At 36.6% G+C, this 17,909-nt stretch overlaps 1 protein-coding gene across 1 annotated transcript in view; it reads left to right on the top strand.

The window, feature by feature from the left end:
* Positions 1 to 16,683, top strand: part of LOC5564693 (probable G-protein coupled receptor No18) — a 64,379-nt gene extending 47,696 nt beyond the window's left edge. The window contains exon 5 of the mRNA XM_021837306.1: positions 15,730 to 16,683. Within this exon, the coding sequence (XP_021692998.1) occupies positions 15,730 to 16,422 (693 nt within the window). The 3' untranslated portion in view covers positions 16,423 to 16,683. The remainder of the gene's footprint in view (positions 1 to 15,729) is intronic.
* The last annotated feature ends 1,226 nt before the right edge of the window (positions 16,684 to 17,909 follow it).

Raw genomic sequence — 17,909 nt, 5'->3', positions numbered from 1 at the left:
TTTTGGTAAGACTCTTTTCTGTTTGTTTGAAATTTTCTGAATAACTTTATAAGGTTTCATTTCAACATATCTGACATTCACACAAGGAAATGAGTGGGTTTAATTTAAATGTTACAACTAAGAAGTGGGTCGAAAAGCAGTTACAAACATTTAAAACAATCTCAAAAATATTGAGAGGAGCCCAAAATTAATTTGATTTTTAGAAATGCCTTACAATTTTTTTAATCATGTGGATGTGATGTTATGCTAATATATACCATAAAACATGAAATAATGATATTCTTTTTTTACTGTACTGTATGCTTTGTGGCATGAATGAATCGACACAAGTCGATAAGTGATTATGAAAACATTAAACTGAGAAGCAGACTCTGTCCCAGTTGGAACATAACGCCAGAAAGAAGAAGAAAAATAAGTAGAACATAGGAATCACTGGAATATTTGCTTTAGTATTTGCTGGAGTATTGAATTAAATTAAATTGTAAAGAATCCATCTACACATACCTAAGAAATCAATCAAGATAAATTTAAAAGAACTGCAAAAGTTATAAACTCCAAGAGATATTGCGGCAGCAACTTAACCAGGATTGCCTATTGGTGTTAATTTAGAAGTTCCTAATATTTTTTTTTGGAAAAGCCTTGATTAACTGTGAATTAATTCTTGGAGTGATCAAATTTGGAGAAAGCAAACTTTTAGAGTAAACCTTGTAGAAAATAATAAAGTTATTTCTATCATTTTGAAGAGCAAATACTGGAGAAATTATCCTATTCCAAAATCTGTGAAGGAATTTCTGGACGATTTCTGGAAGAATTAAGGATTGTCGATAATATCTTATTTTCAGATTCTTTGTTTAAAACTGACTACAAAATCACATTTTCACTCAATTTCGTGCCTCGAGAGTATTTTAAATATATTCAAAAATATCGAAAAAAAAAAAGCTTTGAACCTGTACTACATAGCTTAGAGGAACCGCAAATAAGGCTGACAAGTTCACCCATGTACGTTCAGACAATCCGTCTTTCAATGAGCTAAATTTAATGTTTGGCTCATTTTTTTTCTCGGGATTTAGATGATTTAGATGTGCGAAAATCGAAAAAAAATGTTGCGCTTTTCCATTGTGAAATACCCTAGGTACCCCACCAAACTTGAATCTATATCCGGAACCAATTTTGATGGTCCATGCAATGCATGAATCAAATTTATAACTGATTTGGCGAAACTAGAGAATTTTGAAACTTGATGTCGGTATTGAAAAGGTTAAGACTTTTGCCTTGCGGCATTCGGCTTCTATACTTGTAGTGATATATTATCAATATTCGCATTTTTTTTATTGGAGGTCGTGAGGAAATTTTTATATCTTGTAAATAAAATAAAAAATAATATGTTAATCAGTCCACAGTCCGGGAAGTCTGCCTTCTGCGCCTACGGTAGTCAGTATTTATAGCTCAGAAATCCCGTAGGTATGAACAAGTAAAAGGTACCAAAATCATAAGGAATATCACTTGAGATAGGTAGACATTATAGTCCTTTCCCCTTTAGAAACTTTCTAATAACTCTTCAAAAAGCCGCCTTCACGTTACAACAACTCATTCAAAGAACAATCGAAAATATACCCAAAAAATTCCAAAACTGTAACTTCAAATGACTACAACAACAAATTCAAATCATTCATGCTGCTCTGCTCAACATTATATTTGTCAACTTCGTCAACACTAAAGAACAATTTCGTCCATCTCAATATAGCAATCGCTTCACAAAAAAAAACAACTATGTTCACAATATACGACAATTTTGTCAGCTCTGAAGTACAATTTAGTTCAACTCAAATTGGTAATAACTCAAATAAATAAAATTGGTAATTTCACCACACTCAAATTAATAAAATTGGTAATTTCACCACACTCAAATAAATAAAATTGGCAAACTCGCCACCTCAAAGAAAAACGATAATCGCCAAGACACGTTTCCATGATCCTCGTCGCCACTTTTATATCCTGTAAATAAAATAAAAAATAATATGTTAATCAGTCCACAGTCTGGGAAGTCTGCCTTCTGCGCCTACGGTAGTCAGTATTTATAGCTCAGAAATCCCGTAGGTATGAACAAGTAAAAGGTACCAAAATCATAAGGAATATCACTTGAGATAGGTAGACATTACAGAAATTATGTCACGTTATAAGAGGAGAGAGGAGTTGGTGGTGTGGTACAGCGTGAATAAACCTAGATTCACTTTTCGATAAAAAATAATGTATGCATCTTCCTTGTTTAAGGTGAATATAAATCGAAGGCATACCTCAGAATTTCAAGAGCACAAATCTAACGAACTCGACAGCGGTTCAAGCTGAACACTTGATCGATTGGCCATCGAATAACCAATCGATAGAGTTTTCAGCTTGAATGGACGTCTGGTTCTTTAGATTTGTGCTCTTGAAGGTTTGAGGTGTGGCTTTGGATCACCCAAATCAACGCGATTTTTTACGGCGATAGCGACAAACAATCGCTGCGATTTCGCTGCTACATATAGAATTTTTTTACACAACAACGAGATCGCGGCGATTTTTTGTCGCCATCGCGGAAAAAATCGCGTTGATTTGGGAGAGCTGATCTTATGCTAAGTGACGTCATAGCGGGAAAGCAAGAGAAAGAACTAATGCGCGCGCATCAATAATCTGCACCACCTGAGCAAATCCAGAACATCAGGGACTCACGCTCCGCAGCTTTTTTTACATTTGTGTACAAACAGTTTTTGCGATATATTAACGGATTTGCTCAACAGGACACGCGATGTTTCCCGGAGGAAACCGTGGTTTTGCTTTCTTCATTCTTATGGAAGATAACATTGCGGTAGTTCATCAAACGCAGTTGTTCCTTTCCTGGGCTATTCGCTGCGAGTAATTTAGGACAAATTGGCAATTTTGGAAATTTTACAATGCAGTGCAGTTTATCATATCCTGCGGACCAGTCAATACTACAGTCAGTGATGCATTTTGAACTGAACGCGAGCCAAAACTGAACGGAGCAAGTTCAATTTTTTCTCGAGAACGCAGTAGACAGTGATCTCCCGAGCCGGAGCCCACTGCTGCTCAGATCGCAATGCACTGCAATGGTAATCAAAGCATAGATTTAGGTTTTTAACAAGAAAAGATTTCCTGAATCAATAGTGAAACCAATTAAGTTTGAAATAAATATATTATGTCTTGCTTTGAGTACCTTTTAAACAACTTTAGCGCGGTAAGATTCCGTGAATGCTGGCAGCACAATCTGCGTTCAGTTTTTTGCTCACTAGCGTTCTAATTTTTGAACTGAACAATGAGCAAGCCTACTTGATCACTCCGTTCAACAAATTGAACTGGAACGCGAACTGAACGCGTTCAAATGCATCACTGACTACAGTCATCCAACAGTTATGGATAGCACACAGATATGGATCAAAGTTGGATTAAACGGAGAATATCTCATCAAATAGAGTAGCAATTACGCAGAACCTATTTTACCTACGCGAACCATAAATCTATACAGCATAGCAATCAACAATAACATGCTTAACCCGTATAGGCCTGAGTGGTAGCAAAAATTCTAAAACCCTCACTACTCAGCGAATTCTTAAGGGATTCAAATGATATTTTGTCAGTATACTGGCATACATTTCTAGTTTCTAGAAGTGGACAGAGGAACGCGGAAATATTCTTGTGGCCAGAGTTATTTCGGTGGGTCACTGGGTCAGGTCGGGTGAGAAGGGTACTGTGCGTTTGTGCCCCTGAAAGTAGGCAAATTTCAAACCACAGATAATTTACGGAATCGGCTATAATGTGGCCACTGCATGACGGAATTTTAAGAAAATTGCATCAATGTAAACCTTTTGAGAAACGATTGAAATGGATAAGTATGAGTTTTGCATTTGATTTATTCTACAAATGACCATTTTCGGGTCCCGGGACGCCTCAAACTTATGATAAAGTGGCCAATTTGTATCTGAACAACTGTGCCAAACTTGTGGGAACGCATTTTAGTGCACAATTATGTTTGATTTCTACTTTTCGACATTTGAAACGTTTTAGTATCCAACAATTCTACAGTCGGTTCTTCCGGGCATTACGTCCAAATGGCCACATCCGGTATATTTTAAACGGTGCAAAACTCTTCATTTATAATGTTGAATAGCAGATCTTAATGATTTATGCAAATTAAAATGATTGTCATTGAAAATAAATAAAGGTAACTTGGCATGTCCCAAAAAATAGCCCTTTTTTACCCGACTTGACCCAGTGACCCATCGGAATAACTCCGGCCACTGGAAAATTTCCGAGTTCCTCTGGCCACTTCCAGAAACTATATATGTGGGCCAATGAACTGACAAAAAATCATTTGAATCCGTTAAGAATTCGCTAAGCGGTGAGGGTTTCAGTATTTTTGCTTTCACTCAGGCCTGTACGGGTTAAACACTTTTGTTCCATTTGTAGGAAATTAAATTTCATACATATGCTTAGGAGCGTCGATTCATATTTGTGGGGCATTGAAACCCATACCACAGTTGGTCGGTGTTCAGACAGGCCGGAGTAGATGATATTTTGGCGTTCTAAAGATACGTTAAGGACTCAATCAAATGTGATTTTTCCTATGCTATTTTTATACAGATGTATCATCAAATAGATAAGTTCCATTATTACAGCAAATAACACAAATATTTGGATATTTCACATGCCTGGGAAAAGTTTTTCTGGAACCATGAAAAAACACTTGGTTCAGTCTGTCTGAACACCGACCAGTTATGAATCTAAGATAAGACGATTCCTAAAGAAACGCCAAAACGTATGCTTTCACTAGCACACCATTCGTTTGCCTCGCAGATAATTTGCTGTTATAGTGTTCTGATCCATGATATGAATCGATTTGATCCGTAATACGGACCCATTTTTGACTGTAGCTAGGAGTAGAAGCGAACGCTTTGCCTTTTTTTGTTCGAAATTAAACTCGAATTTCGCGAAATTCCGTTTTATTCCGATTGTTTTCAATTTTCCGTGGAAATATTTTAACAATTTGGCGAAACGAAACGAAATAGCAAAATACAAATTTCGCCTGTGAGAGTTCCGTGGAATTCCGCGGAATTTCGTTTCGAAGCGTATTTGACGGAATCATTCGGTATTTCGCATACCCTTACTGTATAAGTATTCATTTCAATTGCAAAACTTTCGCAACATAACTCCACATTTGATCATCAATCGGTTGTGACCAAAAATGCAAAAAAAATGTACCGTAAAATGGGGTGAAGTTGATCACTTTTGAGAGATTCTGTTCTATAATTCCAAGTAGGATGCATGTCAGTGATGCATTTGAACGCGTTCAGTTCGCGTTCCAGTTCATTTTGTTGAACGCAGCGATCAAGTAGGCTTGAACATTGAGCAGTTCAAAAATATGAACCCGTGCGAGCCGGAAAATGAACGCGATCAGTTTTGACTGGTTTACGACAAAATCTAGGTCAATGTTGTGTTTTTGATATTCATTATATCGAGGGCTGTATGATTTCTATACTCATAATAAATTACGGCAATTGATAGATTCATTTCTCAAGTGGAAATTCCAATCATTATTCCGAACTGAACGGGCCGTTCTTGAGCAACGGCAAGCTCTTGCTCGTAAGTTCATTGACTACTACGTTCAAGTGCAAATTTGGCTCGGGCTCCGTTCACTTTTGGCTCGCGTTCAGTTCAAAATGCATCACTGATGCATGTATTATCATCCAAATATTTTTTAAACCTGTACTGAATGGATGTGTATCGAATTATACATATTTTGACAAATTCTTATCGTAATAACAGAAACATGTTTCAGAATTGGAGTTCTTGATTCCGGGGTGATGTTGATCAGTTACTGCGATAGGTTTCATAAATTAAAGATATATGTTATTCACTAAATTTGAGTTCACGAAATCCGAATCAAAACTCGAAAAATCAAAATTTTTTGATAAATCGGTCAAATTTAGAATTAAATGTTATTAATGGCAGAATACATCACATTAAACACCTAAAGATATGCAATTTTCTTCGAAATTAGTAACTCGCTCACTAAAAGAACATGGTTTTTCTCTGAAAATTGATTTTAATCCTCAATGCTAATTAAAAACTGGGTTCACTGAACATATCTGGAATGTAAGAAACAGTTTATTTAAATGGTGTCTTTATACAGTTCATAAAACATTTCCTAAAAATTCTGTTTTCCATGGTATAATTATCTTGAATGTCAAACCGAATATAGGAACATCAAGCGCAGCTATCAGGTAGAGCGACATCACATAAATTGTGATATTTGAAATCGGATCATAGCTCTCTTGACAGTTTATGCATGAGGGTACGGGAATAATCAACTTCTCCTCACTGATCAACTACACCCCGAATTACGGTACCTTGGCAAAAAAGCTCTCTGTTGATAGTTGCGGCAGTGTATATAAGAACACTAAGATGGATAAGAAGGCTCTTTCTCAGTTGGCATGTAATGCCATAAAGAAGAAGAAGAAGAAGAAGAAGGATGAGGATGAACAGTAGAAAAAAAAGGTGTTTCTTATTTAATCTTTCTTTAAAAAAAATATCAGCTTGCCTCACTTCTTTGTAGTTATTTTTACAGATATGGTGTACCTTGTGATGCATAGGACATTTATGTGATTATCGTTTCAATATTCTATATTACTTTTATTGAAATTCTAACTAAGAAAACTGATACTATTAATGATTTATATCAAAATCATATTGATTGATAGAAATCTGCAATCAACTTTCATTACGAGCCTATAATAATAAACAATCTAAATGGTCGTCACAGCTCTTAAACGTCAATACTGTGCATTAATATGATGAAAATGTGTATTATCCTGACAAAACTGCAATTTTCATTTCAAATTTGTAAAATATTTTGTCTAAGATAATTTTTCCGTTTTTGTCACGGTTCCGTTTTTGTCAACTGAAAATCGCTGATCGTGTTGATAAAAACGGAACATACCTGTATAACAAATTTATGTAAAACGATATTTTTGGTGATTTTTTTTTTGAGTACAGAAAAATAACTATATATTTTTAAATATGAAAAATTTCTATCGAAAAATACTCAAGTAAAATTTAGCTGAGATGCATCACACGGTAAATCTAAACGTGGCATTAAAAATGTGATTCTATCACAACGGTGTACCTTTGGTCCCCAGGGCTAAGCCCGGCTAATGGGTTAAACCCTCTCATCATCATCATCAAAATTTTACTTAAGTACTCTTCCAATGCATTTTCTGTACTATCAAATAAACACATAAAAATATATTGTTTTCCTTTTATTTCCTATTTTTCAAAATTTGTAATATTTTATAAAATTATAACTTTTTTGTCCATAATTCTTCCATTATGAAACATTGTGCAATAAATCACATAAGTTGTCCCCTAAAACATGTCCAAAAATAACAAAAATAACAGATGCATTTTCATAGAAAACCGATTTTAATTTTTTTTATTTAAAAAATCTGTCATTATTTTTTACCGTGCATATTTTTTTCCACATAGTCCTGAACAATACCTACAACAACCGCAAAATATATCCAAAAATTAAAAACATCAATGTTGCGGTTTTTAAGAACTACAGTTAACTCTCCCTTACTCGATATTGAAGGGACCATCGAGATACAGAACACATATTTTTCAAATTATAAACATTTATATATTTTGACAAAACACATTCAAAATAATCATTTAAATGTGAAATATAATACAATTTTACCACATTTACCTATGTGAAACTTTATTACCGGCCGGAAAAAATTGAAAATTTTATCACCCAGGAATAGGCAGTAAACGTCAATTCTACTATTAATTTAGTCATAATATTCAAATTCTTGATCTTTTTTAACATTTGGAGGACATTTGGAACTTTTCATGAAAATATCGAGTTAGAGAGGTAAATTCACTTGGGAAACTGAAACAGATTGCATCGAGTAAGGGAACATCGAGTTAGAGAGGTATCGACTTACAGAGGTATCAAAGCATGCTAAATTGAAGGGTCCGCGCATTCCATCGAGTTAGAGGAAATATCGAGATACAGAATATCGAGTAAGGGAGAGATGACTGTATTAGCTTCAAATTTTCATTTGAAAATATCGTTTACATTTTTTACCGTTCACTCTTTTTTCAATACTTAAGCAAAAATGTTTTGATCAAACGATAAACGATTTAGCTACGATTCGCTCAATCAAAATATTTTTTTTCTGGAATGGAGAAACACGAAATATGCTTGAAAAGGGCTTATTTTCTTTTTTTATTTGAAAATTTTATATAAATATGAGTATATCTCGAAATTGATGTAACCTAGAAAAAATTTACCTAAGTACTTTTCGATTGCAATTTTTCTGTACTTTCAAATAATCACATAAAAAATATTGTTTTCCTCTATTTCGATTTTTTTTTCAAAACCTGTAATTTTTTAAAAAATCATAACTTTTTTGTCCATAATTCTTCCATTTTGAAACATTGTGCAATAAATCACATAAGTTGTCCCCTAAAACATATCCAAAAATAAAAAAAAATCGAAACTGCGTTTCTGGAGAAAATCGATTTTAAAATTTTGTTTTTGAAATAAAAAATAATCTGTAACTTTTTTTACCGTGCATATTTTTCTCCATATAGTCCTAAGCAATACCTACAACTTTGTAGAAGATCTCAAATCGATCGGACAAACCGTTTTCGAGTTACAGTTTTTTAAAGATTTGCTATGCATTTTTCGATACGCCCTTCTCAAAAATAAGGCGAGGTTCAAAATGGCGGTCTGAAAGTGCATAATGGCATTTTTGGTCATAAAGAATCTGTATGCAAATTTTCAGGCGATTCAAAAAATACAAAAATAATCGGGTTTGCGAAACGGCGTGGAACCGCTCAAATGTTCTATCGGGGGGTCCTGAACATTTTTTTTTATTTTAGTAAGAGATACGTACCATAGGTGATCTTCTTCCACCAATAGTATGATACAATGAATCGCTTGTACCATATGATGACAACTCAATCGAACGGTTAAAGGCCATGACAAATATTGCTGGACAAACATTTGAAAAGGGCTGGAGAGGTCTTGAGCCTTTTTTCAGAAACGTTGCTGTTGAGCCCTTTTTGGCTCGCCCATGCAAACTAACAACACTATCAGAAAGATTAGTGTTAGTTCTTCCTGATAGTAGTATTGGTGAGCGTGATCGAGTTGAATTGGGCTCAACAGCGTCTTACAAAGCCATTGTTTACCTATGTCGATGTGCCCTTTTTAAATGTTTGTCCAGATTTCCATAAAACAAGCTTGTTTTTGTTTTGGCAGTGTTGCTGTTCAGTAGATCATAAATTCAGTAAATAGTAAAATTGTATATTTTCAATCAAAATTTATTCATTTATACAAAACTAAAATGGTTGTAAATAGTATTTAAAATTTTAAATAAAAAACTGTTCAGATATTTGAAAGATTTTCAATAAATAATTCTTATTTAGATTCAGTTGTATGCTATTGTCTTAAAATTCAAATATATTTTCATAAGATATTGCTTATTACGATTAGTAATAAACAAAGCGTTTGAGAAAACATTTACTCATGGATCATTACATTACAAATGGTTTCACAGATTGCACAAACAACTCAATTTGCATCAATGGTAGGGAAATCGGCGCTTCATTGCTTAAGTTGTCGCGTTCTAAGGTGGTATAGCGAAAAATTGGTGCTTGTGTCGCGTGATAAGTTTATAAATTCATTGTTTTGGGTCAACATTTTGGTTTGCTGATTAGAGGTATGCCTGTTAATAATTACAATAAATATATCCCAATTTTACACCTATTCTTCTTCTTCTTTCTGGCATTTCGTCCCCACTGGGACAGAGCCTGCTTCTCAGCTTGGTGCTCTTATGAGCACTTCCACAGTTATTAACTGAGAGCTTACTGTGCCAATGACCATTTTTGCATGCGTATATCGTGTGGCAGGTCCGAAGATACTCTATGCCCTGGGAAGTCGAGAAAATTTCTAACCCGAAAAGATACTCGACCGGTAGGATTCGAACCCACGACCCTCAGCTTAGTCTTGCTGAAAAGCTGCGCGTTTACCGCTACGGCTATCTGGGCCCCTATTAACACCTATTAATAAATATATATTTACACTACACTCTGTTAGGAGACCTGAAACATGAAACCGAAAAGCCATGAAGACAATCGTTTGAAGATTTGCGTATTGTGTTTAAAGAATATGTGTCTGCAACCGTTATCAGCAATAGTGGTTGATATTATTGAACAGCACATTCTTCACGACATCAGGATTACAGTCTGGTATTGTCCTACAAAAATATATCGAGCTTGCACGTTTATTCGTTCAGTAACCAATTCAAACTTATGAATATAGCACTGTATAAATTTAAATACAATTTAAAACCTACCACTCGAAGCATGTAATGATGTGAGAACAACAATCTCACCAAAACTAAAGGGAAAGCGTGGTGGACACAGTAATGCAAAAAGTAAGTGCCAATTGAATTGGTTGGTTGTCGAATCTACACGGTTTACCACCCAATTGAGAATCTTATTCAACATCTGTGCAACCTAAAAAAAGCATTTGTTCGCTGATGACTTGTTTCTGATTAAAAAAAAATGTGATTTGAGCACCAGATGAGCGTTGCAGTTGAGCAGCTGTCTAAAAAAATCAGCAGACTTAACCAATCAGTTCAAGGGTTTTTAAAGGCAGCATATCTGCACTTGGATTTGAACGATAATGCAGAAACTGAATTAAAACCTGTAATATACTGTAATAACGTTCAGGGGTTAGTTGATTATGTGACGTCCAAAAAGAGGGGTTGGCCTGGGCAGTTTGATCTGCAAGCGATGGAGAAGGGTCCTGTAATCCTTTACCCTCTCGATTATCGAGCACTCAAGGCCGATGTAAGGATACTGGCGTAAAAATACTGTTTCTGCTTGCTGTTGCTTCTGGCTTTCCAGAAAAATATGGCAATATTGAGAAAATATGGAAGACACTGTTGCTTTTGAATAATTTTAGGTGCTTCATTGCTGGAGATTTGAAAATCGTTAATCTGTTTTGCGTAATAATGGGAGATAGTTCAACATTTCCTTGTCCATACTGTACCACACAAAAAAGATTTATCCAATGTAGCTGATCATCCACGAATACTTTGTCACATACGCGTCCGCCAAATGGAAAAGTCTCGGCTCGGACCATAAACTGGCGGAGCAGTTCTTCAGATGTATTTACTATCCACTGCTTGATGGATCACCCGACGAACAAATTGCCCACCACCTTCCTTGCATATAGCACTAGGTGTTGTCCAATTGACAAAAAAGTATAATACATTGATCCAAATAATGTCGAGGAGTGGGTAAGCATTAGCAGTTTGATTGTGTGATTCATAAAAATGACCTTAAAATTAATTCTTTTATCACAGGTGAGGATCATCAGTTGCCAACGCCACAAAAAATTTGGATTCACCAGATGAAACTGTCAGAAGCTTTTGAAAAATCGGCATATTTTGGAAGTGTAATGGGATCTAAGTTTGCTAGCAATTGTAATTTATCGTACTGTTCTGTAAATTATCTCTTTTCAATGAAAAAATGTATTTCAGGCGCTTGATCATTCTGATCAGGTACATAAAAGTTGTTTTCAAACGAGTCTGGAAGATGATTTTGCAGAAAAGGTTCAGAACTTTTCAAAAACGAGGATTGCTTGCGCAATAGCTCGAAGTTCCATATTTCCGCTATCATATCCCGGAGTTTTGTAAAATCACAGGGAGTGATTTGAGCAAATACGGGAAACAAGCCAATGAAACCGTGCATTTCGATTTTCAAGTTGCTTGGAATTATGTTAAGGTTCCGGAGAACTCCGAAGCATATGATCGACAGCTTCTTTGAACTGTACTAATGTACAATAGTGAGCATTTGTAAGCCGTATTATCCGTATTTACTTTATCGATATGTCGTGTACGTAATTGGTTTAAATATAATGGTATAATGCTAAGTCCTTTTTATTAATTGGTTAACTATTCGTAGTGAAATTTCTCATGGCTACCTAGATAAGCATGAAAGAAAATGACTGTGTGAACCATAATTAAGAAATCAGTACTGAAAAAACGGCATTGTACTGTTTTGAAAAAAAAAATGTTCAGGACCCCCCGATAGAACATTTCCAAACAGGTCTCAAATGAAAGGGGAAAGCCTAAGCTTTCATTTGGTGGATGTTTTAGCGATACTGTTTTTTTTTATAATTATGTTGTTCTACCAGAGAGACCGTGCAGGGTTTTGAAGCTTTTTTGTATCCTAATATAAATAATTAAGAAAAAAACCTCTCGCGTTGGTGAAAAAAGATTTTCCACAGTTCGCTTCTCGTAAGTGCTCTTTCTTTCCAAGCCAGTGCGTTCCAGCAATATATCGTCGATTCATCCCATTTGATCGTTCTAGTGCTGTCTGAATTTTGAAGACGTCGTCAATTGTGACGATTTCATGTGCGGTGAATAGCCCGCTAGCAGTTGTCAATCATCTGCCTGGTACGGACATCAACGATCCCAAAAGTTAGACTTATGGTTGCTCTCGCAATTTGCACATACAAACTTTTTGGTATCTTCCTTCACATGACAGGCATCTTTAGCTTGAGAAGAACCTCCGTAAATCATGCATTGTGCATCCATGCGGAAATGTTTGGTACCGTGATCCCACTTTTGGAACAAACAGCACTGAGTGGGGTTTTGGAAACTTCCGCCAGATTTCTGGAAATGTTTCCGACAAATGTCAGATTGTTTTTTTTTTCATAATGATTACATGGACTGGAAAAAATCAAAGTAAATCATTTATTCTATTGTTAGATGAAACACAGCCAAATATCAAATTTTTCAAGACCACCAATCTGTAGAATCAAACATCCGTTTAGGCTGAAAATTTAATGGAATGGTCACTAGTTGGGAGTGACCAACCGATTAGTTTTCCAGCTCAAACGGGTGTTCGGTTCTCTAGATTTGTGCTCTAGAAAAATTGAAGTTTGGCTTCGATTTATCTTCAACTTCAGGTGACTTGACCTACACACCTCTTCATACGACCATGAACAAACGTTCAATTTATTCGTCATAAGTAAAACATTTATGCTTCTTCTCTTCAAGATGTTTGAGAAAAAGTTAGCAATCTTTAAGAATTTCCGGCAATACGTGATAATCTCCTTTGTTTGCAATTTAAAGAAAATCTTAGGGGAATATAGATTTCAAGATCTCCTATCTAAATCCTCCAAATTCGAAATAATTGACCACGATCGGCGATACCCTTTGTTTCCTCCCTTGAATCAAGGAGCCTGGGCTAGGGGCTGTTTAGATTCGATGTTCGGAAAATTTGTGTAAAGTATCAAACTCATTGCTCATTTCGACACATTTATCAACATTATTCATTTCACCCTTGGAAGAAGGTTCGCATTCCGAAGAAAAGTCCTTTCTTCCACTCTTGCAAAGTTTAGTGAATGTTTTAAATCCCGCTTTTTTGGAAGGAAGTTGTGAATTCAGAGTTTCACCCTTCCTTTTGTTGGTAGTTGCAACCATGTTTAGTGAATAATCGAAAGAAGGCGTGACCTTCTAAGAGGGTTTTTTTTTTTTCAAAAGACGGTGTCCAAAAAGGATTATATTTATATTTATATTTATTTATTTATGCCAACAGGTAAAATATTTACCCCAGTAACTAGTTTAGCACGACATTAAAAGTAAAATACAGTCAACCCTCCATAGGTCGATATTGAAGGGACCATCGACTCATGGAAATATCGAGTCATGGAACAGCAATGCTAAGGAAAGCCGTTTGAAGGGACCATCGTAGTAACCATGAAATTTGATTTTTCATATGGTTCCATGAGTCAATATCGAGTAATGGAACATCGACTCATGGAGGTTTAACTGTAATAAAATTACGATCAGGAAAAAAAAAATAACACAAAATTCTACGGAAGTTACACTTATTTGTTACGCGGGACATATTGAAGTCAAAGACACGATAACATTGGTTGAAAACACGGCATGCTACGCATAGGTTCATGCAATCCGCACGCTATGTCTGAACCAGACGATTATAAAAATCGAATGTACATCGGATATCTTCTCGCTAGAGATCAGTATTACATCCATATTTTTAGAATCGGAAGGTTTTAAAATATTCTATCGGTGAAATTTTGATTTTTTACACTTTTCAGCTATTTTTCATACTAAAACCCATGAAAACCTCGTTTTTCGGCGCATTTCAGCCCATACAAAATGTATGAAAAAAATTTCACCGATAGAATATTTTATAACCTTCCGATTATGAAAATATGGATCAAATACTGATCTCTAGCGAGAAAATATCCGATGTACATTCGATTTTTATAATCGTCTGGTTCAGACATAGCGTGATCCGTAGTTCGTCCTGGCTGGAGAAATGGTCAAAAACGAGTGCGAGCGTAGGTTGCGGCTGGGTATGTTGATGTTCACCAGACTAAGCAGCGTTGGACAATCAATGTTGCCTTGCAGGAGGTCTCCAATAAAGCAGCACTTTGCAACGTTGCGTCTATCTTCCAGTAAATCCAAATTTATCAGCTTGCAACGGCTCCTGTAGCTGGATGGGTTGAGCGGATTGTTCCATCTGAGATGACGCAACGCAAAGCGGATGAATTTGCGCTGGATAGCCTCGATCCATTGAATTTCGTTCTGATAATAATTAGGCGACCAGACAGCAGAGGAATACTCCAGAATGGGTCGCACAATGGAGGAGTAAAGAGCTTTGAGGCAGTATATCTCTTTAATTTTTTTTTTGCAAATCGGAACAAGAATCCTAGTTGATCGTATAGTAAAGCTTCAGATCATCGGCATACGAGATTTTTAAGCAATTTAGCACGAAATTAACATCGTTTATGTACAGTATGTACAGTATGTATGTACTACCGCTAGTTTCACTAACTGGTCCAATGAAAAATTGAAGGCACGGGTTCAAACAAGGATCTAAAGGGAGAAATAATTTGTGTACGTACAGCACGAGGGTACGATGCTGTAACTTCAAAATGAAAGTAACTTCATATGACTTTTTAAGAATGTATGTTAATATGCTCGGTCTTAGAAAACTCTAGGAGAAATCGAAAGAATTTCTTAGTAAATTTCAGCAAGATATCCTTTCAAATGTTTATATACGACAGTAAAAAAAAACTTTGGTGGAATGTTCCTAACAGTTTAAATGGTGTTCATCGAAACCTTATGAATAATTATAATATTATTGTCGAATCAAACGAACATTGCTTGAGCGTTTATAAAAGTTTGGCAATGTGAAAATGACATTCCGCATCAAAATCCGGCTGCATCACAATTAGGATGTGGACTGCTTCTCATTTGGAGCTTGCGTGGAAATCATGCCATTAGTTCTAAGGAATGCTGTTGTTGTTGGTAGCGTCCTAGTCTAAACATTCGTTGGTGGGTGTTGTTTTATATGTTTCTAATTAATTTCTACCACAACGTTGTGCTACGCAATTTACAAATTATTGCTTTGTAGAAAAAAAGTTTTAATTAATTTATACTGCAGGTTTCAATTAATTAATATAGATAACTCCTAGAATTACTCTCATAAATTTTTAAATTAACAGTGGAATGTTTAGCTTTCAGCTCAGTAAGCCTTCAATTTATCAAACTTTTAATTTTCACTTCTCGGTCATCCTTTAACCATTTTTCCATCTCTCCCACGCTCTATTTTTAGGCTACCGAGAAAAACTGCGAGATCGACATCGACAACTATACCTCGGAGATAGACACCAGTCCGAAGCAGGGAACCTACGTGAGCCGTAATATATCGTCCAATTATGCCAACTCGCACCAAACGCTGTACGAGTTCTTGAGTTCGGCTCGCAACACTCCGAACGCCACGCGCCACCAGTTGACAGCACCGAGGTCTTCCGCAGTCGGGCTGACAACGGTCATGGGCGGCGGCAACGGGAACAACAACGGCAATAGCCACTACGAGATGAGGCCAATCAACACGGTCCAGTTCAGTGCCAGCCAGATTTCGCTGGCCGAATCCTGCGTTTCCAACGTGACCAACAGCGGACTAAACGCCACCAAAGTTCGAGTCCATGGCGGCAAACGAATCCCCATACGGATTTCATCGCTGAAGCGCGAAACAAAAACTGCCCAAACTCTGAGCATGGTGGTGGGCGGCTTTATTGCCTGTTGGCTACCCTTCTTCGTGTACTACCTGTTGATGCCGTTCCTGCCGGAGCATTCGCAGAGCAAACCTCTGATGGCATTTCTCACATGGCTCGGTTGGATCAACAGCGCCATCAATCCGTTTATCTACGCATTCTACAACGTGGACTTCCGGATCGCCTTCTGGCGGTTGACGTTTAGGAAGTTCTACAAAAACAAGCACAATTTGGCGTTTTTTAAGTCGTAGGATGGAGGGGGTAGGATGTGGTGCAGAAGTGGTGGGGAACGACGACGAGTGCTTACGGTAGACCGTGGAATGTTTTCCGATAACAAAGCAGCTACGGTGACCTTTGTGGAGGAATGTGGCGTTTGAAGATGAGAGATTGAAAGGTACCGGGATTGCGGAGATTTTACATATGAATTTCACATGAGAATACAAATGGGGGCCCCAATAGCCGTAGTTGTAAATAACGCAGCCATTCATCAAGACCAAGCTGTGGCTTGTGGGTTCGAATCCAACCGGTCGATCGTTTCCTAAAGGAAATATTCTCCACTTTCCAAGACATAAAGTATATTCATGCTTGCCACATGCAAAAATGGTCAATTGGCTAATAAACATAATAACTGTGGAAGTGCTTATAAGAACACTTAGCTGAGAAGCATGCTCCGTCCCAGTTTGAAACGTAACGCCAGAAAGAAGAATATTTTTTTTTTCTATCTTTATTAACGAGATTTTCAGCCCTGGGCTAGTTCATCTCGGGACCAAAGGCTTTACTTCCCTTCCGAAGGAAGTCGTCACTGATTATTTTAGTGACTATCTCGGGGATGGGAGGCGTGAGTTCTAACCATTACCCCAGGTCCGTCCCCTTAGAAAGAAGAATAGAAATCCGTTAGTTGTGCACATAAATGACGACTATCAGAAGATAGTAGTTTGGATATGAGATATAAGTAATTGAACAGGCAACAAAATAACCAAATAAATCTATATTAACACATATATGAGATGTTCGGTAATCCAATCCGCATGGTTTTAAAATTAATTAACTCATTACGCGTCGTAAAGTTGGATAAATTATGAGTGAAATTATGAAAAAAAAAAATCCACATGCTCGGCTGGGATTTGAACCCAGGGCTCTTGTATGCTAGACGAGCGCTTTACCAATCCCCACAGATCACGCAGACCCTTTCGTAACCCACATCCATCCATCTCATGTGTACTATACACGCGCGCAGGGCGAGTGCGATTTATTTTGTGTTGAAACTGTTAGCATATCATACCTACATCACTTCCACAACAACTGTATTGGGAAAGTCTTTGTCCATATTCCATAGTTTAGTACGGCAGAAAAAAAATGTCCCTAGAGTTTTTTTTTCGCACACTGAATCGTGTCAAATGTTATTGAAAGTTTTATAATTTTGGGTTTTTCTAGACAACTAGACAAATTATACATGTATATATGTCTTGCCCTGCATGGATAACAAAGTCAATTTTTATTATCAATTTGAATTCATAATACCATTATATGAAGGGTCAAAAAGGGATGTGGCGGATCCGTAAGCAGAGATACTTACGCGAAACCCGCGGGAAATAGAGAATCTCCTTCCAACAGTATAATCCAACAAAATCGCAGTAGTTGTCCAGCTTTCCACGAGATGGTTTGTTATAAGAAGGGCGCGTCAAATCCACTGCAACTGTTGGAGATTTGCACCCATTAGACAAATGCTGCATGTAAT

Source organism: Aedes aegypti, chromosome 1, assembly GCF_002204515.2.
Source record: "Aedes aegypti strain LVP_AGWG chromosome 1, AaegL5.0 Primary Assembly, whole genome shotgun sequence".
Lineage (NCBI taxonomy): Eukaryota > Metazoa > Arthropoda > Insecta > Diptera > Culicidae > Aedes > Aedes aegypti.
Note: the sequence above shows the minus strand (reverse complement) of the source record. Positions and strands in the feature narration are given on the sequence as shown.